This window comes from Mustela lutreola, chromosome 13 (assembly GCF_030435805.1).
Source record: "Mustela lutreola isolate mMusLut2 chromosome 13, mMusLut2.pri, whole genome shotgun sequence".
NCBI classification, from domain to species: domain Eukaryota; kingdom Metazoa; phylum Chordata; class Mammalia; order Carnivora; family Mustelidae; genus Mustela; species Mustela lutreola.
Genome location: NC_081302.1, coordinates 57,098,404 through 57,125,448, shown reverse-complemented (window position 1 = coordinate 57,125,448; position 27,045 = coordinate 57,098,404). Strand labels below are relative to the sequence as shown.

The following is a 27,045-nucleotide window of genomic DNA, read 5'->3' as shown; positions in this document are numbered from 1 at the left end:
CAGGGTCCTGAGATCAAGCTCTGCATCAGGCTTCCTGCTCAGCAGGGAGTCTGCTCCCACCTCTCCCTCTGCCTCCCCCTTCGTGGTCTCTCTCTCTCTCTCAGATAAATAAAATCTGGGGTGCCTGGGTTGCTCAGTTGGTTAAGGATATACCTTCAGCTCAGGTCATGATCTCCAGGTCTTGGGATGGAGCCCCATATCAGGCTTCCTGCTCAGAGGGGAGTCTGCTTCTCCTGATCTCTCCCTCCACCCCTCCCCACTGCTCGTTCACTCCCTCTCTCTCAAGTAAATAAAACCATAAATAAATAAATAGATAAAATCTTTAAAACAAAACAATCCTTATAGAATGAATAAATAGTATATATGCCTTATACAAAAAGGAGGTAGATCTGTAAGTAGTCGTGTGGAAGCTACTGGAAGCCAATGGAGGTAAGGAAATGACAAGAAAATAAAGCTATGCTAAACAGGAAAATTAATTAAAGCTGGTTTGCTTGACTGCTTGCCTTCCATGCTCTTAGCTGTATTACTTATAGGCCTACTTAGTCTATCCAATTCCCAATTGAAGAGAATTGTCCCCTCCTCTCTCCGAGACAGGGCAGACACTCTGGTGAGGGTGAGGAGGAGCAAGTGAGGAGCTTGGTTGAGCAAAGACACCTCTGTGAGGGAAGCACAATCATTTCAGCTCAATGGACGAGAGTTCCAATGAGCCACAACAGCAGAGCTAAGATAATACTTTGGAATAAGAGGGGATAATGAAATATGAACTGGGTATTAGAGGACATTAGGAAACTCTAAATGTTTTAGTGCAATAGGTTTTAGAGTTATATAGGAGATGTCCTTATATTTTGGAGAGATGATGAAATACTCAAGAGTAAACTGGCAATGATGTCAATAATTTACTTTAAAATGATTAGCAGAAGATTGGGGCGCCTGGCTGGCTCAACCAGAGGAGCATGTGGCTCTTAATCTTGGGGTTGTGAGTTTGAGCCGCACATTGGGTGTAGAGGTTACTTAATAAATAAATAAATTTTAAAAAAGGATTAGCAAAAGAATATATGTATATATAATGTGATAAAATGTTAAGCCTTGAATCCATATGGTGGGTAGTGGTGTTCACTGTTCATCATATCATTCTTTCTACTTTTCTTTATATTTGAAACTTTTTTCCATAGGGGCACCTGGGTGGGTCACTGGGCTAAGCCTCTGCCTTTGGCTCTGGTCATGATCTCAGGGTCCTGGGATCTAGCCCCACATCAGGCTCTCTGCTCAGTGGGAGTCTGCTTCCCCCGACCTCTCTGCCTGCCTCTCTGCCTACTTGTGATCCCTCTCTCTCTCTAAGGAATAAATAAAATCTTAAAAAAAAAAAAAAAAAGAAAGAAAAGTAATAGCCAATACTTAAAACAGTAAAAGTATAGCCAAGCCAAGCAAAATTCTTTAAAAAAAAAAAAAAAAAGCCAGAACAGCCTCTGCTTAGAAGGCCTAGAGTTTATGGTACAGATTTATGGGGGAAAAGAAAGAAGAGAACACTGTGGGTTAGTGCTTTCACTTTATAATTCTGTAAGCTTATTTTGTTTGCTTTTCAAAAGCATGTGATATTTGTGTAATTTTAAAAGCTCTTCTATAAGGCCTCACTATAAAATGTCTACTTTACATGAAGTTGACTCTCCTCTACCTCCATTGTTCTTTCACGTCAGCATCTGCTGAGGTTCTCTCCCCACATTTCTGCTATTGTCACTGTACTCTCTGTCCTAGGGGTGACCCTACACAAGCCCAAAGCGTCTCTACAGTCTTTATCTCTAAATCAGTCCTCTTTATAGCTCTAGAAAAGTACTGTCCAACAGAAATACAATGTGAGCCATACGTGTAACACGTTAAAATGCCCCATTAAAAAAGGTAAGAAGAAACAAGTGGAATGAATTTTAATGTACTTAACCCAATATATCTAAAATACCACCATTTTAACATGTAATCAAGACAAATTACTAATAAGGTTTTTTCATTCTTTATTTCATATTAAGTCTTTGAAATTTGATTTGTATTTTATATGCTAACAGCACATTCAGATAGCCACATTTCACATGTTCAATGGCAGGTGGCTGCCATATTGAACAGCATAGCTCTAGATCGATATACATAGATCTTCTCAGTTGTTCCATGTGAACGCTGTTAAGTCTTTCTCAGCCCCCACATCTAGTGTGTCATCAAATTCTACTGATTCAAGCTTTTCACCAGATGCCTCATCTATTCACTTTTCTCCCTACCCTGTCAGTGCCCTGGCTCAAACTTTTATCTTTCAAATGGAAAACAAAACAATCTCCTAACTAGGCTCTACAGTTCTGCCAACAATACTTATTTATTTTAAGGCCAAGCAAGGGTGAAAGAATAGACTTTACTGGGCAAAGGGAAAATGTATAAGACCAACGTCATTAAGATAGAAAAGTACTCTAGTCTCTCCACTAACTCTTGAAGAGATTTATTAGGACCAAAGTGTATACTAGAAACAAAAGGTATATGAAGACATGGCACAGGTTCTATTTCAAAGGAGGAAATCTTAACCCTTATGGCTCTATCTTCCTATGAAACAAATGTGATAAAATTGGCTTTGCCAGACAAGGAATACCCAGTTTGCTTGGCAGTCTGGGTTTGAGGTATCAGCTGTTCATAGAGTAACACACAATACCTGGAGATGCCCTAAGCATGGGGATTTAGGGACAACTGGGGCTATTAAAGCCTCCCATTCTCACTACCCCAACTCCCAGCCAATCCCAGCTCCCCAAAAACCTGAGCTTCAGTGTCTCCCTTACAGCTAGGAGGAGAGAGGAGAGGATCCCTGTTTCTCATCTAGCTTTTTGTCTACGTAACTCATAAACATCCAGGATGCTTCTTGGACAATTTCACTCCTTGCATAACATTTACCCTAGTCCAAGCCAGCCCAAATGTTTTTATCGGTATCTTACCCTAGTCACAGGCACTCCATATATTTACAAAACGCAAATCTGGTAGTACAATTATTCCAATACACTGTATTAGCAAGAAGTTCAAAGTCTCTGAGATTATCACCTATCTGGCCAGCTTTATCTGTTCCTCCCTCCAAATAACCTATGCCCAAACATACCAAACCACTTGACTTCCCCAAAGCAACCATAGTCTTCCATTCCTGCCTGCCCATCTCCATACTATTCTATCTTAAACAACTTTACTTCACCTGACTCACTCATTCCTACCTTTATAAAGAGTATAGCTTCAGACACCACATCTCTCACTGAACCCACCTTCCTGCACTCAAAGCTCACCTCCCTTCATAATTCTGATGCCCTTCTACCATGGTCCAAGAGTACACTGTCCATACCTTTAGGACATGGCCACACAGTTACAGCTTATCAATCTACCCCCACCCAAGTTTGGGCTCTTCAAATGCACAAGGTTGTTTCTCATGCTCAGAACACGACAAGTCCTCAACAGAAGTTTAAATGAATGAATAAAGTTGGAGTTAATCATAACATACCGGATTTTCTTAGATTATTAGACTCCGTTTCTTCTAACCGAACATCTGAAAATGAAGCTTCTGAAGGTACCTTCTTCTGTTCATCTTTTAAACTCTGTGCAATTTGCTATTATAAAGAAATCAGAAGAAAGATTAAGGTGTAGTTTTCAGCTGTGTTTGTAATATGAATCTTTCCATGAAGTTAAAAAAAAAAAAAACTAGTTAATAAATAAATGGACCAAAACAACCCATGGAAATGAAAAAGTTATATTAGTATGGAGCTTCTCTACTCCCATAAACACATCCACAGTCTTTTGTGAACCACTAATTTCAGAACCATTACCAGGTATCTGCTGAAGGTTCATGTAATACACAAGTCACCTCTAGGAAGCTAATTTTCAACTTCTGTTTAGAAACAAAATTTAAGATTGGACAGAATACATTCGGAATATCAGAAATGTTTTTATCAAGTAACCAGCCAATCTAAACAACTGCTTTTCTCTTTATGTGAGAATAGCTACAGTAAGCTATTTTTGAGAGCCTTCTTCACTGCCTAAAGAATAACATCAAATATACACAGGTCACTAACTACTAAGTTATTGATGAAGATCTCACTAATTTACATTTATAGTTTTATAAAGGTAGAAATAAAAATGAAGGACCAACAAACATGTAATTACTGCCAAAAGGAATGGCCCAGAGAAGTGTTTGGGATACAGTCTCCGTATCACTTGGGCCAGTCCTAACTCTGCATGCAGAAACCAGAAAGTATAAACACATGGCACAAAGATGTCACAGCAGGATCACCTTGATGCCCCTGTGCCCCTCACCAAAAGAAAAGCAAAGCAAGCATATTTACTGAAAGTGATATCCTTAAACCAAAAGGTCCACACAAGAAGGCATCAGGACACTGGCTATGTGACGACTAAATAAAACATACTAAATATATCACTAAATTATACTAAATTATCACTAAATTATAAAGTAATCTTAATCACCTAACATCTTATCAGAACTATTAAAACAGGCATTCTACCTAATATAAAACCAATTATTCATAAAGAAAACAAAGAAATAAAAGGAAAAAAGAACACAATTCCCTAGACTGGACTGAGAAATAGATCTTGTCTTCATCATACCCACTTTGTGGCCTTCAAACCCAAGGTAACTCCTGCAAATGGATTATCTGTTTCCTGGAATTATTAGCAACATTCCTACTATAAGCCTACAGAATAATGAAAGCAGGGCAATAAACAAACAGCCCCCAAACTATATGCCCTACCTACCACATACCTGATTCCTGCAAAGTTGATTTTATGTATTATTTTTTTTAAGTACTATACAAATAATTAATATAACTATCCAAAATATAAATTTAAATAGAAGTCAGGAGAAGGGATGAAAGTTGAGAAAAACATTCTTAGATAAGGGCAGTAAATTACACAGCCTGGTGTATTTCAAGCATGCTAGCTTTAAAAGAAACACCCCTATTACAACATGTTTATCAGTCCAGGCACTAAAATAAGTTAGGGTAAGTTAAAATGCTGGTGAGGAGGTGTTGCAACAGGAATAGGTTATACATACACATATTTCTTTGCTATCAGCTGAGATGACCAAAATCAAGAACACTCTACAGCTATGAGCACACCTAGCACCTAGACCTTGTTTTCCAATACCATTCTCCAATAAAAGAAGCCAGGACTCTTTGGAGAAATGGCTGATTCTAAGGCTAAGATAGTAAATAGACAAAATGAGCCTAAAATGTCTTACAGACCCAAGAGATAAGGAAGTGCTCATAAAACAGTGGATAATATCCATAAATATGAAATAAGTATCCATGAGTTCATACTGATATCAATAAGTGAATAAATACATATATACATACTTACATATATAGAAGGAAAAAGATCTTGCAGAAAAATTCCAAATAATGTATGTAAATACTTTGTCTCAAGAAAGTAGCATAGCTTGGGGAAAAAGAGCAACTTTTCAATGAAGAAACCTAACAATGCCACCTCAACTAAGTGATCTATGTCAGTGTAAATCATATTGATGTGTCTACCCTGGGTATGATGTGATAAATATGGTACTTTTGGGTTTCCTTCCCCAAAACACATAATACCAGTCTAACCATGTGAAAAGCATCAGACAAATTCCAATAGGGAGGCACCCTATAAAATACTTAACAAATTCTCCTCAAAAATGTTAAATTAAAATCAGCAAAAACAAGGAAAGTCTGAGAAACTCTCAGAGCCAAGAAGAGCCTAAGAGGATATGGAAGAAAGAAAAAAAAAAAAAAAATGCAAGGTAGTAACTACAAATGGATAATGGGATCCTGGAATAGAAAAAGACATTATATAAAAATTAAGGAAATGTGAATAAACTACAGCCTCTAGTTAATATCAATGTATCATTACAGACTCATTCACCACCACAATTGGACCACAATAATATAAGATGTTAAATAACAGAGAAAACTGGATGTGACATACATAGGAACTCTCTGTAAGACCTTCTCAATTTTTCTGTAAATCTAAAACTGTTCCAAAAAATAAAATGTATTTAAAAAAAAAAACCAGAAAAAAGAAAAGTTGGGGCGCCTAGATGGCTCAGTGGGTTAAAGCCTCTGCCTTGAGCTCAGGTCAAGATCCCAGGGTCCTGGGATTGAGCCCCACATCGGGCTCTCTGCTCAGTGGGGAGCCTGCTTCCTCCTCTCTCTCTGCTTGCCTCTCTGCCTAATTGCGATCTCTGTCTGTCAAATAAATAAATTTAAAAAAAGAAAAGAAAATCAGGATGTGTGACATCCAGGAGAAGCAGTCTAAACAGAAATTGGATAATATCTGAGCCACATTTACAACTTAACAAAAGCAATTCCCACTTGGTATCAAAAGGTATGTTGATGAATATAGGATACACTTATGAAGAAATGGACTTTAAACCTATTTTTCATAGACAAATAAATTTAAGTCAGCATTCCAGCTGGAAGCCTAATTTGCAAACCTTGCAAAAATTAGACTACATTTTTGAAAAAACATTAGAAACATGTAATGACTTAGCAAAATTATTTCAGGGGATATTTTCAAATTCACTAGAATCAAAATTTCACTAGATCATCCCAATAGTTGTGAACAAAGCATCTAACAAAAACCAAAATTGTTTAAGATAAAAGCACTCAACAAACCAGGAATAGATGGGAACCTCTTCCAACCTGATAAAGGGCATTGTATGAATAACTCACAGTTAACATCATACTAAATAGGAAAGGCTAGAAGCTTTCCCCTTAATATCAGAATAATACAGGATATATGGTCTCATCATTTCTATTCAACATTGTATTGGAGGTTCTAGCTAAGCAATTAGGCAAGAGAGATACATGAAAGGCATAAAGATTGGAAATCAAGAAGTAAAACTATCTCTATTTGCAAACAACATGATCTTACATACATACATACATATATAGTTACACATATAGAAAATCCTAAAAAATCCACAAAAATCTATTAGAATAAGCTAGTCCAACAAGGATACAAGATCAATATATAAAAATCAAAAATATTTCTATACACTTGCAATCAACAATCAAAAAACAGAATTAAGAAAATAGTTCCATTTAAATAAGCTTCAAAAAGAATAAAATACTTAGGAAGATCTTTAAAAAGTATAAAATTTATCCTCTGAAAACTACAATATATCACTGAAAGAAACTGAAAAAGATCTAAATAATTTCAAAATATCTCATGTTCTTGAACTTGAAGAGTTAACATTTGTTAAGATGGCAATGCTCCCCAAACTGATCAACAGATATAATATAATCCCTAACAAATCCCAGCTGACTTCTTTGTAGAAAGTGACAAGCTGATTCTAAAATTCATATGGACTTGCAAGGGACCAAGAATAGACAAAAAAAAATCATTAAAAAGAAGAATTAGAATTCATATTTCCTGATTTTAAAATTTATTACAAAACAATCAAATCAGTCTGATATTGACATAAAAAGAGACATAAAGAAAAAAAAAAAGAGAAAGAGAGAGACATAAAGTTCAATGTAATAAAACTGAGAGATCAGAAACAAACCCGGGGTACCTGGCTGGCTCAGTCAGTTGAGCATGTGACTCTTGATTTCAGCTCAGGTCATGATCTCAGGGTCCTGGGGCCAAATCCTGAGTCAGGGTCTGTGCTCAGCAGGGAGTCTGCTTAAGGATGTTCTCTCTCCCTCGGCTCCTCCCCCCACTTGTTTTCTCTCTCTCTCAAATAAATCAACAGGAAGGAAGGAAAGAAGAAAGGAAGGAAGGAAGGAAGGGAGCAAGGGAGGGAGGAAACCCAAAAATTTATTAGCAACTGGCTTCAACAGGGGTGCCAAGACCATCCAGCAGGAAAGAATAGCCTTTCAATAAATGATGCTGGGACAACTGGACAGAATGTTGGGATAACAAATGATGCAAGGACAATATGCACATTAAAACCACAATGAGGGGTGCCTGGGTGGCTCAGTGGGTTAAGCCGCTGCCTTCAGCTCAGGTCATGATCTCAGGGTCCTGGGATCGAGTCCCGCACCGGGCTCTCTACTCAGCAGGGAGCCTGCTTCCCTCTCTCTCTCTGCCTGCCTCTCTGTCTACTTGTGATCTCTCTCTGTCAATTAAATAAATAAAATCTTAAAAAAATAATAATAAAACCACAATGAGACATCACTCCATACCCACTTGATGCCTTAAGTCAAAAATGTCAAATATTAAGAAGAGTTGGCAAGTGGATGGAGAAATCAGAACCCTCATATCCTGCTGGTGAGAATGTAAATGGGTACAGCCACTTTGGGAAACAGTCTGGCCATTCCTCAAATGATTAAACACAGAGTTATTATACAGTGCAAAAATTCCACTCCTAAGCATATAAACAAGAGAAATGAAAACACATGCATACATGAATGTTTGTAGCAGTATATTTATAACACCCAATAGGTGGAAGCAACCCAAGTATCCATCAGCAGAAGAATGAATAAATAAGATGTGACGTATCCATACAATGGCATACTATCCAGCATAAAAAGGAATGAAGTCTAACACATGTTGTAACTTGGATGAACTGTAAAAAGATTCTAAGTGAAAGACATCACAAAAAACCGTATGTTATATAATCCTATTCATATGAAATGTTTAAAACCGGGCAATTTATAGATACATATATATTTTATAGACATATATATACATACATATATATTATATAGACATATATATATAGACACATTTATTTTTTTTTTTTTTTTTTTTTTTTTTTTAAAGATTTTATTTATTTATCAGAGAGAGAGAGGGGGAGAGAGCGAACACAGGCAGACAGAATGGCAGGCAGAGGCAGAGGGAGAAGCAGGCTCCCTGCTGAGCAAGGAGCCCGATGTGGGACTCGATCCCAGGACGCTGGGATCATGACCTGAGCCGAAGGCAGCTGCTTAACCAACTGAGCCACCCAGGCGTCCCGTATATAGACACATTTATAGAGTTCACAGAACTCACTGTAAGTTCTCTGATCCCTCAGACTGGGGTCAGAGAGTGACAGCTAAAGGTACAGCGTTGCTTTCTGAGATGGTGAGTGGTTTATAACCGACTGTGGTAATGATTGAACCTATCCATGAATACATTAAAAACCATAAATTATAAACTCTAAATGGGTGAATTGTGGGGTCTATAAACTATAACTCAATAAAACTGTGTAAGAAAAAAGAAAGAAGTCCTCAAAGATTACAGGGACAAAATGACAAAGAAGCCATCTAAAGGACAAAGAACCCATCTTCCACTACTCAAATCTGGGACAATTCTGAGCTTCAAAAAGAGCAATGCTAATAGATTATAATGACTTTTTAAAAAACTCCACTAATCTACTAAGGTCAGGGATAGGCAAAAGGGAGGAAGAAGGAGAAATTAATTCTTTTCAGCAGAATGCCAACTAATGAATGCAGAAGAAAAGGCAGATATGAAAATGGCAGGTATGAAATTTGCTACTCCCAACATAATAACTGGTTCAGGCCCAGATCATTAATGGTTGTAATAACCACTGGGTAAAAAGATGCTGGGGAACTCACATAATCCCAAAGTATCATTTCATCAGTACTCACTAATTACAAAGAAGGGAATATGCTTTTATAATGAAGAAAATTAACAATTACTAACTTAACCAATTGTGGAACATCCTGACATTACGTGCTTTTGATGTGATAAGGTAAGTACACATCAGCTGTGTAGTATTCTTGCCAAAAAAAAAAAAGAAAAGAAAGAAAGAAAAGAAAAAAAAAAAGAAAGAAAAAAGTTTAATCTGAATCTAAATGTGAGAAAAACAATCAGACAAATCCAGAATGTGGCATATTCTACAATAAAACTGGCTTGGTCTCTTCAAAAAAGCCAGGTGATTAAAAACAAAAAACAAACAAAAAAAACAAGTGGGGAGAAAGAGTAACCTTGACTGGATCCCACTTTTTAACTTTCTGATCCTGTTTTATAGATAGCTGAAGAACAACTGGAAAAATTTGAATATGTACTACATATAAATAATATGTTGAATTAATATTAATTTTTATATATGTAAAAAATGGCATGTGATTATGTGAAGAATGTTTTATTCTTAAGAGAGTAAGAACTAAAGTATTCAGAAGTGAAGTATCACTGTATCTATAACTTACTTTCAAGTGGTTCAGCAATAAAACATACACATAAAGAAAGTAAGTGGGACAAAACACTAACAACTAGTAAATCTGAAAAAATTCCAGACTTAATTGAATATTCAGTGATATTAAGTAACTATAATAATGTTTTTAAATGTGATAACCATATCATGGTTGTGTTAAAATGAAAAGTACCCTCACCAAAATAAGAAAGTGGGACTACCATCAAACTACAAAGCTTGATGATAAGGAATTCATATACAAAAGGTATAAAGAACTCATATAACTCAATAGCATAAAAACCAAATAATCCAATTGAAAATGGACGAAGGACCTGAATCAACATTTTTTCCAAAGAGGATATACAAATGGCCAACAGGTAATGAAAATGCTCAACATCAATAATCATCGGGGAAATGCACATAATGAGACACCATCTCACGCCTATTAGAATGGCTGCTGTCAAAAAGATAAGAGGTAACAAGTGTTGGGACGTCTGGGTGGCTCAGTCAGTTAAGCGTCTGCCTTTAGCTCAGGTTATGATCCCAAGGTCCTAGGATCGAGTCCCACATCAGGCTCCCTGCTCAGCAGGAAGCCTGCTTCTCCCTCTACCCCTCCTCCACTCATGCATGCAAGTACTCTCTCTCCCTCTCTCTGACAAAAATTTTTTTTAAAAAAAGGTAACAAGTGTTGGCAAAGACGTGGAGAAAAGAGAACCCTGGTGCTCTAACTGGCAGAACTGTAAACTGATGCAGCCACTCTGGAAAACAGTATGGAGGATCTTCAAAAAATTAAAAATAGAACTACCATATGATCCAGCAACTCCACGTCTGGGAATACATCCAAAGGAAATGAAAACACTAACTCAAAGGATATCTGCACCTTTACGTTCACTGCAGCATTACTCACGATAGCTAAGACATGAAAACAACCTATGTGTCCACCAATGAATGAATGGATAAAGAAGTTACGGTGTATGCAGGCAGTGGAATATTATTTGGCCATTAAAAAAAAAAAACCACAAGGAAATCCTACCATGTCCAAAAACATGGTGAGACCCTAAAGATGTTATGCTAAATAACATAAGTCAGAGAAAGACAAATACTGTATGAGTTCACTTATATGTGAATCTAAAAACAAACAAACAAAAAACAAACAAACTTCCAGTTACAAAATAAACACTAGGAATATAATACACACAATGACTATAGTTAACAAAAAACATCGTATACAGATAGGAAAGTTATTCAGAAAGAACAACTTGTTCTTTCTTGTCACAAAAAGAAATTTCCTTTCTTTGGATTGTTATCTATATAAGATGATGGGTGTTAACTAAAGCTATTGTGGTAATCATTTTATAATGTATGTAAATCAAATCATCATGCTCTAGGCCTTAAACTTACTGACATATGTCAATTATTTCTCAATAAAACTAGAAAAAGACTTCACTGCAAAAACTAAAATGTGCCTTACCTTTTGATACTAAAGTAAATACTAAAGTATTTACTGATGAAATGTTTAGAATTTGCTCCAAAATAATTAATGGTGTGGAAGGGAGTAATGGAGCTCTAAGTGAAGTAAGACTGGCCACGAGGAAGCTGGTGTAATAATATGCAAGAGTCATTATATAGTTCCCTCTACCTTTCGCTTATATTTGAAACTTCCATTAAAAAAGTTCTAGGTTCTAGGGTGCCTGGGTAACTAGGTGGTTAAGTGTCTGACTCTTGATGTGAGCCCATCTTGATCTTGATTCAAGCCCCATGTTGAGCTCCACACTGGGCATGGAGCCCACTTAAAAAGAAAAAAAGGTTCTAGGCTCTAATTCTGGTTTAGTACTAATACCCTCAGCATTATTTAAACTCTGTCCAGCACTAAAAGAAAATAAAGATTCGTATATAACTGAATCAGTGAGCTAAATGATCAGTGAGGTAACTCTAGCTCTACAAACTGGACATTAGTACTGCAGAATTTTGAGGACATGGCCCGCACGATTTTTATGAGACAGGATGACACATGGCTCTATGACAATCAACTATGGTGGCTCCTATGTTATCAAGACCCTCTTCTGTGCCATTTATTTTAAAAAAGAGAAATCACAGGGAGCACAAATTCAATTTAAAAACTGAGAACACAAGACACCTGGGTGGCTCAGTCAGTTAAGTGTCCGTCTCTGGATTTCGGCTCAGGTTGTGACCTCAGAGTCGTGGGATTAAGCCTGATGTCATGCTCTATGATCAGGTGGGAGTCTGCTTGAGATTCTCCCTTTCCCTCTCCCTCTGCCCTTTTGCCCCATGCTCATGCACGAGCACACACTCTCTCTCTCTCTAAAGTAAATAAATAAATCTTAAAACAAAAACAAACAAACAAAAACCTGAGAACACCTATTTCCTACAAAAGGGGAGGGAAATGAATTATAAAATACAACTTGAAGGAAAAAGAACCTAACAGATTATGTTGTTCAATTTTTTTAAATTTTATTTCCTGTGACTTTATGGCAAGTTTATCTTGTTTTTACATCTTGAATGAGAATTAAAAAGAAAAATCCTATTTCTACTAGTACGAAACATCCAAAAAGTGTATGGGAGAGATCAAGATCAAATAAGAGAACCCTACCTCCATCATCACCAACTTATCAGGATATGCCAGATCTCCAGGAGCAGGTTTGTACCCCGTGATGTCTGTCTGAATGTAGATGTGGGTTCTGTATACAAGGCGCTCTTGTACATCTTCTAACATCTGCTTTACTCCAGCTGCAAATGCTCCCAGTTGTTCAGCTGATAAAAAAGTATAATCATCCATTCTTTTATATTTAGAAAAATATTTTCTTTAAACAAGCAAAAATATTACTCAAGTGTCCAGCAGTAGTAGGAAGCATTTTTCCCTCTGGGACTGTGGTTGCATTCTATTTCAGTATGACTCAATGACCTCAGAAAAACTTAATTAAATGTCTTTCAATTTCCTCAAATTTAAAATTGGGAAAGAAATTTGCCCTTGTACCTTTTTTCTGACACTTTGTGATATTATTTTTATTATTAACATGAATAATAAAGTCTGAATTTTAAAGTGTTTCGTGCTTGTTAAAAGTTATCTCATTCAGCTTCAGACCAATCCTAAGAGACAGCTAGGGCAGCTTATTTGTTGGGTTATTATCCCAATTTTACAAATAAATGAAGTCCCACAAATACAAAATGACTTATTAAGGTTTCCATAAAGAAATATGAGTAAAAAATTAAAACAAAGTATAAGTTCATATAGAATTTCTGCATTCCTAAGATGCCATCAGTGTTAAGACAAACCATTAATTCTGTAACAACTTTCCAAGGGCTGGGGAGTTGGAGATATGATATAAAAACATAAATATTCAAATTAATTTAATTCAGAGGCATTAATATGTAAGAAAATGCACATCTTAGAATAACTAAATGCAGCAGAATAAGAAACTCTGGAAACATAACAAACCTAGTGTCTCCTAAAGAAAGTCAAAGTAAGAACAATAATTTCTGCCAGTAAAGTATTACTTGAAGGGTTTTTTTTAAAGTTACTTAAGTCATGTTTTCTATGACAACAGAATCAAATATTAAAGAATGTATCAGATGGTTAGAGTTTTCCAGAGAATTCATTTTATTTGTAATTTCAAAAAAGATAAGTCATTATTATATATGTACACTAAAATAATTCTTGTTTTTAAATTAAAAGTATGCAATATAGCCAATGACTTCAGGTATTTTGGTAAGAATGTATTAAAAATGTCTAGCTCAAAACTGACAGTTCTCTCTGACAGATGACAGAAAGAAAAGTGAACTATAATTTTATTAGCAATTTTGCCCAGATCTTAAAATTCTTTTCCCATTTAATTTGAACCTAGTCAAAAAATAAGGTGTATCTTGATTTTAAAAGGCATCAAACCAGGCTATAAAAATAATAAATTTATATCGGTGAATGGGGTAAAGAATAGAGGGTTTTGAAATTCATTGAGCCACAGATATAATTTTTAAAACTTTTGAAATTATCATTTCTAATTATTATTTACCATTGTTCTGTACATGATCTTCAAGCACCTCATTTTTAAGAATCCCACAAAGTTCTGACAGAGTTTCTAAATGAATAACATGAATGATCAATGGCCTGAAGACATCATACAATGACACACACAGTTTCTCCAAAAGTTCACTAAAATGAAAGAATAAAACATGGTTATAAGTAGTAATCTTCATGATTTTTCTAATGGTTTAAAAGGCATCATTGATTTCTTCTAGCCAATAAAAATAAAAATCTACTGGAAAATCATGCATGGGAACACTATTTAATGAGAAATCAAAGGGTGAAAATAATACTGTAGATCTTTCTTTACTTTAAAAGCGCAAAATCCATAAGCAGTCTTCAGCAGACACTCCAAAGCAGCTGCCGTGGCCAAATATCAATTTATGTCAATTTATTACAACTTTACTTATTTAGCCATATTTTATATATGTTCTTTAAAACATGGTAACAAATATTTTGGTTGATATAATTATCCTTTTATATTCTACATCATTTGTGAATCAAATGTAACATTGTCCCTAGGAAAGATGAACTGAAAATTCTTTAATACTTGGACTTAGATAAAACTCAAAGTACTTGGACATACAAGTATTTTTGACAATTTTAAACATTTGAAAAGAAAGACTTAAGTTGTCTATATTCTTCATACTGTCCATAGTACTCTTCTATACATAGCATTTCACCAAAAGTGATCAATCTAATCAAAACTATAAGATACATTTGACTCTTCTTCATTATAAAAGTTATAATCTTGGAATCTTTCTAAGAGTCAAAATCACCAACATGAAGAAATCAGAAGTGACTAACACAGGAGCTGAAAAGACACTTTGAGAAAAATAAGGAAAACGTATTAAATATTGTCTATATTTTTAAATGTCTTTCACTAATTAGAACAATTTTTTAACTATAAGGAATTAGAATACTAGGTGGAGATAAAGGGATATACATTGCCAAGACTTAGTTTCCAATATAGGCTTCTTACTGTCATACCACATTGTCTCCATAGATATATTATAAATAATATAAAAGCATGTTGGCCTTTAAATTGCACATTTATTTTAAAATAATCACTTTCCATCCAATAATATTCTGTTCACACACTCATAAAAGTTAAAACACTTTGCAGTTGGGCGCCTGGGTGGCTCAGTGGGTTAAGCCACTGCCTTCGGCTCAGGTCATGATCTCAGGGTCCTGGGATCGAGTCCCACATCGGGCTCTCTGCTCAGCAGGGGCCTGCTTCCCTCTCTCTCTCTCTGCCTGCCTCTCCATCTACTTGTGATTTCTCTCTGTCAAATAAATAAATAAAATCTTTAAAAAAAAAAAAAAAAAACACTTTGCAGTTAATTTTAAAATACTCCTATAATATAATAAGCCACAATGATCATTAGCATATTAAATCTTAAAAACAAGAGTTTGTGTACCACCTACTCTAATTTTGATGTTGGCTTTGTGAAAAATTCATTGTAAAGTTGGTGCTCATCCTGGCATACATGGACCATAAAGGCACAGCCACTACGAATCTGCAGGAAATAAACACACATTACCTACAGTTAAAGACACACAATGATTCCAGCATTTATGAATAAAACAAATACTCTATTTGCACTAAGATTATGCACATATATTCATAAAACAACCCACTGAAAAACAGAAATTGCTTGGTTTACAATGGTTTATGGCAAAATGTGAATATGGCTCATTTTTATTTTCTTCTTTTTTTTTCTAAATTTTTGACAGTGAAAATACTCTTCTAGTTTAAGAGGGGTATTTAATAAAACAATCTTTATGTATTGTTCTATAGTATGAATTAAAACTGCTAAACAAAAAAAGCACTTCTTCAGCAAAAGCTAAATTAAATCATCAGTATAAATCCACAAACTCTGAAACTACATCTTTCAAGGAGTAATACTTGTTCATGAATCTTCATTCTTCAAAAACAAGATAAAAATGAGATTATTTTGATAAGCTGAATATTAATTACTTGATTCCTCATAACTGAAAGAAAAATTCTCTAAAAGCTTGTTGATATGGGATCCAAACTTATCTACCCAAATACAGCTTCAAAGACCAAAATATTTTAGAAGAAGGTTTAACATCAATCAAAACTAGCTGAAGCTTACCAAGGCACAATGATCTCTATTATTCTGGCTTGTTAACTCTGTTACAGTACAAGTGATGCTAGGGCCCAAAAGGAGCTCCCGCTGGTCAAGGTAACACTGATGGATGTCATTTAGCAGTTGTTGGTATCTGATGAAAAGCGAATGAGATTAGAATATAAATTTCTCATTTCAGATATGGAAATTAAATCTGATCTTAAATTCCAGAAAAGATTTCAAAACCTCTAAAGTGATAAGGTCACCCCTCATTTGCCCACATTAAATACTAGAAATATTTATGTATAAAAAGAAAAAACAAACCATAATGAAGTGTGGTTCAAAAGCTGTTAATTTTTATTCTTTTAAAGAAAGATTTATCTCCCAAGAGTACAGAAAGATATTACAACGTTAAAATTAAAAGAAAATACTGCTATGGGAAAAAAAGATGCCTTGCAAACTCAAAGTCAGGTCTACAAACTTTTCCCAAAATAAGTTATGTGCTACATAGTATGAAAGGTAATTGCTCAGAAAATACCAGGACCACATCAAGAAGAAGGTAGTTTGAAGAACTTCTAGGTACTCACTCAGGTATTTTTTCAGATCGCTGTTCTATTTGTTCGATAAGAGTCTGCAAAATAAAAGTATATTAAAATATATCTGTTTTAGTTATACTTTTAATTACTTCCTGATTTTAATTAATACAGGCTAATGTTAGAAAACCTGTAAATACAGGGGCGCCTGGGTGGCTCAGTGGGTTAAAGCCTCTGCTTTCAGCTCAGGTCATGATCCCAGGGTCCTGGGATTGAGCCCTGCATTGGGCTCTCCGCTCAGTGGGGAGCCTACTTCCTCCTCTCTCTGCCTGCCTCTCTGCCTACTTGTGATCTCTGTCAAATAAATAAATAAAATCTTTTCTTTTTAAAGTCACCTGTAATACCATAAAATAACCACAACTAATATTTTAGAATATTCTTTCAGTTACTATATTTAAAAACAAACAAAAAAAACCTGGAATTATACATTCAACATGATTATCTGCTTTCAAAAAATTATATTCCAAAACATCATTCTACTCAACATCAGATGAAAACATATGGAAAGCCTTATTAGCACAGTGTCTGGCACCTAGTAAACACTTGATGACTTATTATTATTATTATTATTATTATTATTACTTAAAACATTATTTTAAATGGCTACATAATATACCCTTGGACAAATGTACCATAAGTCAAATATTGTGTTAGACATCTAGACTGTTTCCTGAGAAGAAAAGTCCAGTGGTTATGAGCTCTGGGCCTGGAGTGAAACTAGAAGGTATGGGTATCAGCTCCCCAGGAGCTGTCTGAGCTCAAGAGAGTGGGCTCACTTCTCTGAGTTTCTACTTTGTACCATATAGCAGGTATAATAACAGTACCTACTTCCCAGCTGGGGATCCCCAACAAAAGAGATTAATACTTATAGGTGCTTTTGCTCCATTCTCCTAAAATGTTTTTTGAAAAAGGAATTGATTTACCTCCCTGTCAGTAGTACTGTCTCCCTCACCAAAACCTCAAAAGGACTGACTGCTACAACTTAATCTGTCATTGTCTTGACCAAAAAAAAAAAGTTGGGGGTCATCTAACCTTAAACTGCACATTTTCTCCACTGAGGCTACAGAGGCACTCATATTTAATGAACCATTTGCATTTTCTTTGCAAAATCTGGTCATTTATATATCAGATATTCATCTTTCTTACTGAGCTAGAAGTACTCAGTACATTAAAAAATATTAACCTTCTCACTTATCTATTGCAAACATCCTACTTTCTGCTTTTCTTTGGCTGTCTAAAATTCAGAAAATGTAATTTTTATATCCTGAGCCTTTTACTCTGTAATTTTTCCCCAGTAATTTCTGCTAGAGGTTTTTTTTTTCCCCTGCTAATTTTTACATTTAACTCTTTAGTTCACTTAGAGTGTATTTTGGTAATGCTATAAAGCTTATAGAGTTTACTTTTTCCCCCAAATACTCAGCAAGTCTTCTCAATATTATGTAGAAAACTCTAACCCTTCCTCTTTAAGACTGATTTTTTTTATATCAAGTTGTAGAATTTCTCACCCCAATGATCCATCAATGAATTCTTGAATCAGTATCAATGTATTTTTAAAATTTACTTGTATAATTAGTCTTGCTTATTTAGTATACCAGATAAATTTTCGCATCATCCAGAAAGAAATTACACTGGATTTCTGTTAAGATTATATTTGATGATGAATTATATTAGGAGGAACTGACATTTAAAAAATTAAGTCTCGGGATGCCTGGGTGGTTCAGTCAGCTAAGTCTCTGCCTTCAGCTCAGGTCATGATCCCAGGGTCCTGGGATTGAGCCCCGCATTGGGCTCCTTGATCAGGGAGGAGCCAGCTTCTCCCTCTGTCTGCGGTTCCCCCTCCTTGCCCTGCTCTCACTTGCTCTGACAAATAAACAAATAAAACCTTTAAAAAAAAATAAAAAATTAAGTCTCCTTGATCAGGAAAAAGAGAAGCTTATCATTTATTCAATCTCTTAAAACTTTCTGTCTAGTTTTGTCATTTTCTTCATCCTTGTATTTCCAGTAGAGTTATTTCTAGGTAAGTATTTCATGCTGTCACTAATATAAATAGGACTCCATTGCATGTATTCATTGACTACCATTGATAAATGGCATGTAGGAAAGGAGCTGATCATTATATAATTAACTTTATATTTATCTACCACACTGAGCTATATCACACTTACCTATACCACTTCTTTTCTAATCAAATTTTTACCACTGGTATTTGACTACTAAGCAAAAGCAACAATCAGGCACAAGCTAAACCTTATACCATCAATGAACCACTATTCTCCTGTATCTTCTATAAATAAGACCAAGTGTCTCTTATTTCAAAAAACAAAAAACTGAGGGAGGAGTTAAGATGTCAAGATGTTAAGGAGTAGGGAGATCCTAAGCTTGTCTCAACCCTCAAACACAGCTTAATAGTCAAGTCATTCTGAACACCCAAGAAATCAACTGGAGGTCTGAGAGAACAAACAGTACGAATCTACAAGAAGAAAAGCAACCTCCTCTTGAAGGACAGGAGATGCAGAGAGTTGACTTGGGGAAGATATAGCTGTTGGTAAAGAGGAGGGAGACTGTTTACCGTGCCTACTGCAAAGTATTAGAAGCAGCACAGCACAATCTGAACTGTTAGAAGTTCTCTACCATGGGGGACGTGCCTGGCTTCAAGAAGCTCAGGTGGCAAAGTGGGCAGAATCCCAGCAGTGACATCTGGGTCTGAAGATCGCCTGGGTCACAAGAAGGGTGGCACCACTGTTTCCAGGAATAGGAGCAAGAGCAGTGGGTCTTGGTATCCGCTTTCTACTCTGTTTTGCCATAAACTGTGAGCAACTATGCAGTCATGTGACCACTTTCCTGGGACCTGCCAGCAAATGAAAAAAGCAGGGCAAGATCCTCCCCAGGAGAACAGCACAGGTATACACCAGGGGAGTTCCTAAAATTTTAGAGTTTTGAAACTAAGCCACACCCCTGAGATAAAAAAGCTCAGACACAGGCATGGTGAACACAGGGTTCAGTGGGAAACCAAAACAAAGAGTGGTGACTGACTGCTCTTCTGTGAGGGCTCACTGAAGAATAAGAGCACAGACTTTCAGCCAAGACCCAGGCACCACTGTATTCATCCTTTCCATCAGTGCCTTCAGGGAGCAAAACCGCATACCTAGAGGAGGCTGGAGCGGCATACACCAAGCCTCCTGCACCCTGGACGCACATTTCCTTTAAAACAAGTCCACTTGAGAAGCAGGGCAGGAGGCCCTGGCCCACTACCCCCAGATGACAAGCACAAACTCACTGCCCAAGTTTACCAATCACAGAGGACTGCAAAGCTTCAGCTCTTGCAGAAATAGAATCTCTCTTCTTTTTTCACTTTTATTCTTTATTTATTTATTTTTCAATTATTTTCTTTTTCAAGTCCTTATCTTTTATTGTTAATTTTTAAATTTTTATTTATACATATATTTCTAATTTTTTGTTTATTTTCACTTTCTTTATTCTTTTCTTTTGGGACATAGATTCTTTTACAAACAGACCAAAACACACACAGGATCTAGTTTATTTCTTTTTTTGGTTTTTTTCTTTGTTTGGGTTTTTGCTTTTTTTTTTTTCTTTCTTCTTTTCTTTTCCAGACAAAATGACAAGATGGAGAAATCGACCCCAAAAGAAAGAATAGGAAATAGAACTCAAGGCCAAGGATTTAATCAACACAGATATAAGTAAGATGTTTGAACTATAATTTAAAACTACAATTATAAGAATATAGCTGCCCTTGAAAAAAGCATAGAAGACACCAGAGAATCCCTTCCTGCAGAAATAAATGAACTAAAAGCTAGTCAGACCAAAATTAAAATTAAAAGATAAAAACAAAGATGGACGAATCAGAGGAGTGACTCAGTGACAGAAAAGAAAAAATTATTAAAAATAATGAAGCTAAAAAGAAGAAGGAAAGAAAGGCAGACTGAGGAAATTCAGCAACTTATTAAAACATATTAACATTCATATCCTAAGAGTCCCAGAAGACAAAGCGAGAGAAAAAAGAGGAGGCTGTTTATTCAAACAAATTATAGCTGAAAATTTCCCTAATCTGGGGAAGGACACAGACATCAAAATACAGAAAACTCCCATTAAATTCAACAAAAGCTGGCCATTGCCAATGTATATTAAAGTCAAATTCACAAAATACACAGACAAGGAAAGAATCCTGAAAGCAGCAACAGCAAAAACGTCCTTAACCTACAAGGGAGGACAGCTCAAATTCATAGCAGGTCTGTCCACAGACACGTAGCAGACCAGACGAGTTGCAGAAAATATTCAATGTGTTAAAATAAGAAAAATATGCAGCCAAGAATTCTTTATCCAACAAGTCTGTCATTCACAATAGGAGACATAAAGGGTGTCCCAGGCAAACAAAAACTAAAGCAGTTCATAACCAATAAATCAGCCCTGCAAGAATGTTTAAGGGATTCTTTGAGTGGAGGAAAAGTAGACCAAAAGCAACAAACTCTATAAAGGACCAGAGAACATCACCAGAAACACCAACTCTACAAGTAACACAATGACATTAAATTCAAATCTTTCAATAATAACTCAGTGGCTCAGTCAGTTGAGTGTTTGCCTTGGGCTCGGGTCATGATCTCCAGGACCTAGGATCAAGCCCCACGTCAGGCTTCCTGCTTAGCAGGAAGTCTGCCTCTCTCTCTTGCTCTCTCTCTCTCTCTATGCCCCTCCCTACTGGTTATTCTCTCTCTCTCAAATAAATAAAATCTTTAAAAATAAATAAAAAATTAAAAATGGTCACTCTGAATGTAAATGGACTAAATGCTCCAATCAAAAGACACAGGGCATCAGAATGGGTAAAAAAAAATTAACCATGAGGAAGTGGTGATGCAACATGGGGGCTTAAGTGGGTAGGAGAAGAATCAATGAAACAAGATGGGATTGGGAGGGAGACAAACCATAAGTGACTCTTAATCTCACAAAACAAACTGAGGGTTGCTGGGGGGAGGGGGGTTGGGAGAAGGTGGGGTGGGGTTATGGACATTGGGGAGGGTATGTGCTTTGGTGAGTGCTATGAAGTGTGTAAACCTGGCGATTCACAGACCTGTACCCCTGGGGATAAAAATACATGTTTATAAAAAATAAAAATTAAAAAAAAATAAATAAATAACCAAGACCTATCTATATGCTGTCTCCAAGAGACTCATTTTAGACCTAAAGACACCTGCAGTTTGAAAGTAGGGGGATAGAGAACCTTCTATCATGATAATGGACATCAAAAGAAAGCCAGAGTAGCCATACTTATATCAAACAAACTAGATTTTACAATAAAAACTATGATGAGAGATGAAGAAGGGTGTTATATCATAATTAAAAGGTCTATCCATTGAGAAGATCTACCAACTGTAAACATTTATGCCCCCAACTTGGAAGCACCCAAATATATGAATCAATTAATGATAAATATAAAGAAACTCTTTGATAATAATATAATAAAAGTAGGGAACTTAACACCCCACTTACAGAATTGGACTAATCATCTAAGCAGAAAATCAACAAGGAAACAAAGGCTTTGAATGACATATTGGACAGATGGACTTAACAGACAGTTTCAGAACACTTCATCCTAAAGCAGCAGAGTACACATTCTTTTCAAGTACGCATGGAACATTCTCCGGAACAGATCACATACTCAGTCACAAATCAGCCCTCAACAAGTACAAAAAGACTTGAGATCATACCATGCATATTTTCAGACCACAAAGCTATGAAACATGAAGTAAACCACAAGGAAAAATTTAGAAAGACCTCAAACACATGGAGGTAAAAGAACATCCTACTAAAGAATGAATGCGTTACCCAGAAAATTAAAATGCACATAGAAGCAAATGAAAATGAAAACACAACAGTCCAAAAACCTTTGGGAAGCAGCAAAGGCAGTCCTAACAGGGAAGTACAATGCAATACAGGCCTATCTCAAGAAGTAAGAGAAGCCTCAAAAAAAAAAAAAAAAAAAAGAAGTAAGATTAGTCTCAAATACACAACCTAATCTTATACCCAAAGGAGCTAGAAAAGAACAGCAAATAAAGCCTAATGCCAGCAGAAGAAGGATAAGGAGACTGGAGCAGAAATAAATAATTCAATAGAAACAAACAAACAAAACAGCAGAATGAATGAACAAAATTAAGAGCTGGTTCCTAATTAAGAAAACTGATAAATCCCTAGCCAGACTTATCAAAAAAAGAAGAAAAAAGAAAGAAAAAGACAGAAATAAACCAAACAGATAAAATCATGAATGAAAGAGAAGAGATTACAACCAACACCACATAAATACAAACAATTATAAGAGAATACTATGAAAAAGTATCTTTCCAGGCAATAAGAAGAAATGGGTAAATTCCTGGAAACTTACAAACTAGTAAACTGAAACAGGAAGAAGTAGAAAATTAGAACAGACCCCTTAACCAGCAAAGAAATTCAATCTGTAATCAAAAATCTACCAATGGGGGTGCCTGGTTGGCTCAATGGGTTAAAGCCTCTGCCTTCAGCTCAGATCATGATCCCAGGGTCCTGGGATCAAGCCCCACATCAGGCTTCTGCTCAGCGGGGAGCCTGCTTCCCCCTCTCTCTCTGCCTGCCTCTCTGCCTACTTGTTCTCTGTCTGTCAAATAAATAAATAAATAATCTTTTAAAAAAAAATCGGGGCGCCTAGGTGGCTCAGTGGGTTAAAGCCTCTGCCTTTGGCTCAGGTCATGATCCCAGGGTCCTGGGATCGAGCCCCACATTGGGCTCTCTGCTCAGCAGGGAGCCTGCTTCCTCCTCTCTCTGCCTGCTTCTCTGCCTGCTTGTGATCTCCATCTGTCAAATAAATAAATAAAATCTTTACCAAAAAAAAAAAAAAATCTCCTAATGAACAGAAGTCCTGGGCCAAATGGCTTCCCAGGGGAATCCTATCAGGCATGTGAAGAAGAGCTAATATCTACCTATTCTTCTCAAACTTTTCCAAAAAATAGAAATGGAAGGAAAAGTTCCAAACTCATTCTACAAAGCCAGCATTAGTGTGATATTAAACCAGACAAATACCCAACTAAAAAGGAGAATATCCCTGATGATCCCAATATCCCTGATGAACACAGATGTAAAAAATTTCAGTAAATACTAGCAAATCAAATTCAACAGTACATTAAAAGAACTATTCACCAAAATTAAGTGGGATTTATTCCTGGGCTCCAGCAGTGGTTCAATATTCACAAATGAATCATTGTGATATACCACATTAATGAAGCAAAGGATAAGAACCATATGATTCTGAAAAATATTTGACAAAACATAGCATCCTTTCCTGATAAAAACCTCAACAAGCAGGGATAGATGGAATATACCTCAACATCATAAAGACCACATATGAAAGACCCACGGCTAACATCATCCTCAATGGGGAACTGAGAGCCTTTCCCCCTATGATCAGGAACAAGACAACGATGTCCACTCTCACCATTACTATTTTACATAGTAAAGGAAGTCTTAGTCTCAGCAATCAGACAACAAAAAGAAATAAAAGGCATCCAAATCAGTAGGAAGAAGTCAAACTTTCACTATCTGCAGACAACATGATACCCTACATAGAAAGCCCAAAAGACCGCCAAAAAACTTCTAGGTATACATGAATTCAGCAAAGCTGCAGAATGTAAAATCAGTGTGCAAAAATCTGTTGCATTTTTATACACCAATAATGAAATGGTAAAAAAAGAAATCAAGGAATCAATCCAACTTGCAACTGTACCATAAACAGTAAGATACCTAGGAATAAACCTAAATAAAAAGGTAAAAGATCTGTACTTTGAAAACTATAGAACACTTACAAAAGACACTGAAGAGGACACAAAAAAATGGAAAAGCATTCCATTCTCATGGATTAGAAGAAAAAACATTGCTAAAATATCTTTACTACCCAAAGGAATCTACACATTTAATGCAATCGCTATCAAAATTCCAACATTTTTCACAGAGCTAGAACAAACAATCCTAAAATTTGTAAGAAATCACCAAAGACCCCAAATAGCCAAAGCAATTCTGAAAAACAAAACTGGAAGCATCACAATTCTGGATTTCAAGCTATATTACAATGCTGTAGTCATCAAGATAGTATGGGACTGGCACAAAAACAGACACATAGATCAATGGAACAGAATAGAGAACCCAGAACTGGGTCCATAACTATTATGGTCAACTAATCTTCAAAAAAGCAGGAAAGAATATCTATTGGATAAAAGACAGTCTCTACAACAACTGGTGCTAGGAAAACTGGACAGCAACATGCAGAAGAATGAAAATGGACCACTTTCTTACATCATACAGAAAAAATTCAAAATGGATGAAAGACCTAAATGTGAGACAGGAAACCATCAAAATCCTAGAGGAGAACACAGGCAGCAACCTCCCTGACCTCAGCCATAGTGACTTCCTACTAGATACATCTCTGGAGGCAAGGGATAAAAAACCAAAAATGAATTAATAGGACTTCATTAAGATAAAAAGCTTCTAAGGGCACCTGGGTGGCTCAGTTGTCAAGCGTCTGGTTTCGGCTCAGGTCATGATCCCAGGGTCCTGGAATCAAGCCCCGCATCTGGCTCCTTGCTCAGTGGGGAGCCTGCTTCTCCCTCGCCTGTATTCCCTGCCTGTATTCCCTCTCTCGCCAACTCTCTCTGTCAAATAAATATAAAATAAAATCTTAAAAAAAAAAAAAAGATAAAAAAGCTTCTGCACACACACAAAAAACCAATAAACCAGATAAGAAATGGGCAGAAGACAGGAACAGACACTTTTCCAAAGACGACAGATGGCTAAGAGACACAAAGATGTAGAGAAAGAGGAACCTTCTTACACTGTTGGTGGGAATGCAAACTGGTACAGCCACTTGGGAGAATAGTACAGAGGTTCCTCAAAAAATTAAAAATAGAACTACCTTCCAATCCAGCAATTGGACTTTACCCAAAGGATATAAAAATACAGATTCAAAGGGATACATGCACCCTGATGTTTATAGCAGCATTATCAACGATAGCCAAACTATGAAAAAGAGCCCTAATGTCCACCGACTGATGAATGAATGAAAAAAATGTGGTATATACATACAATGAAGTACTACTCAGCCATCAAAAGAAATGAAATCTTGCCATTTACAATGACATGATTGGAGCTAGAGTGAAATAATGCCAAGCGAAGTCAGTCAGTCAGATAAAGACAAATACTGCATAATCTCACTCATATGTGGAATAGAAGAAAGAAAACAGATGCATATATGGGAAGGGGGAAAAGAAAAGAGAGAGAGAGGGAAACATAAGAGACTCCTAATGATAGAGAACAAATAGACAGCTGATGGGAGGGAGGTAGATGGGGAAAGAGCTAGGCAGGTGATGGGTATTAAAAAGGGCACTTATCACGAGCACTGTGTTGTATGTAAACTTTACTCCAGAAACCAACACTGCACTATATGTTAACTAACTAAAATTTAAATTAAAGAAAAAAAATCCTTCAACTGACTCTCAAGAGAAATAGCAAGAGAGTCGGAGGCAACAAAAGTAGACTACTCTTTCTAGTACCTTCACAATGAGTAGAAAAAAGATAAATGTGCCAGCTCCAGTCAACTGTATCTTGGATATCTTAAATGCGTAAATATTAACACATATACCTACTTTCTGCACCCTCCATTTCCAATCACTCAATCAAGATAAATATTTAGTGCATTCCTTTATGTACCAGGCACTGTGCTAAGGAGAATAAATAAGGCACATGTTCCCCGCCTCAAGAATACACTACCGAGAGAGGAGTCAAGATGGCGGAGAAGTAGCTGGCTGAGACTACTTCAGCTAGCCAGAGATCAGCTAGATAGCTTATCTAAAGATTGCAAACACCTGAAAATCCATCGGAGATCGAAGAGAAGAAGAACAGCAATTCTGGAAACAGAAAAACAACCACTTTCTGAAAGGTAGGACCAGCGGAGAAGTGAATCCAAAGCGACGGGAAGATAGACCCCGGGGGGAGGGGCCGGCTCCCGGCAAGCGGCGGAGCAACCGCGCACAAAATCAGGACTTTTAAAAGTCTGTTCCGCTGAGGCACATCGCTCCAGAGGCTACCCGGGGCGAAGCCCATGCGGGGTCAGCGTGGCCTCAGATCCCGCAGGGTCACAGAAGGATCGGGGGTGTCTGA

At 36.5% G+C, this 27,045-nt stretch overlaps 1 protein-coding gene across 2 annotated transcripts in view; it reads right to left on the bottom strand.

Moving 5' to 3' along the window:
* The window catches only part of COG3 (component of oligomeric golgi complex 3), a 79,943-nt gene that overhangs the window by 25,667 nt on the left and 27,231 nt on the right, over positions 1-27,045 (bottom strand). For both annotated transcript variants that reach the window (XM_059143810.1, XM_059143809.1), the window contains 6 exons: positions 16,852-16,895; positions 16,292-16,418; positions 15,600-15,691; positions 14,161-14,300; positions 12,744-12,904; positions 3,506-3,611 (listed from right to left, as the gene is read on the bottom strand). In XM_059143810.1, the coding sequence (XP_058999793.1) occupies positions 3,506-3,611; positions 12,744-12,904; positions 14,161-14,300; positions 15,600-15,691; positions 16,292-16,418; positions 16,852-16,895 (670 nt within the window). The remainder of the gene's footprint in view (positions 1-3,505; positions 3,612-12,743; positions 12,905-14,160; positions 14,301-15,599; positions 15,692-16,291; positions 16,419-16,851; positions 16,896-27,045) is intronic.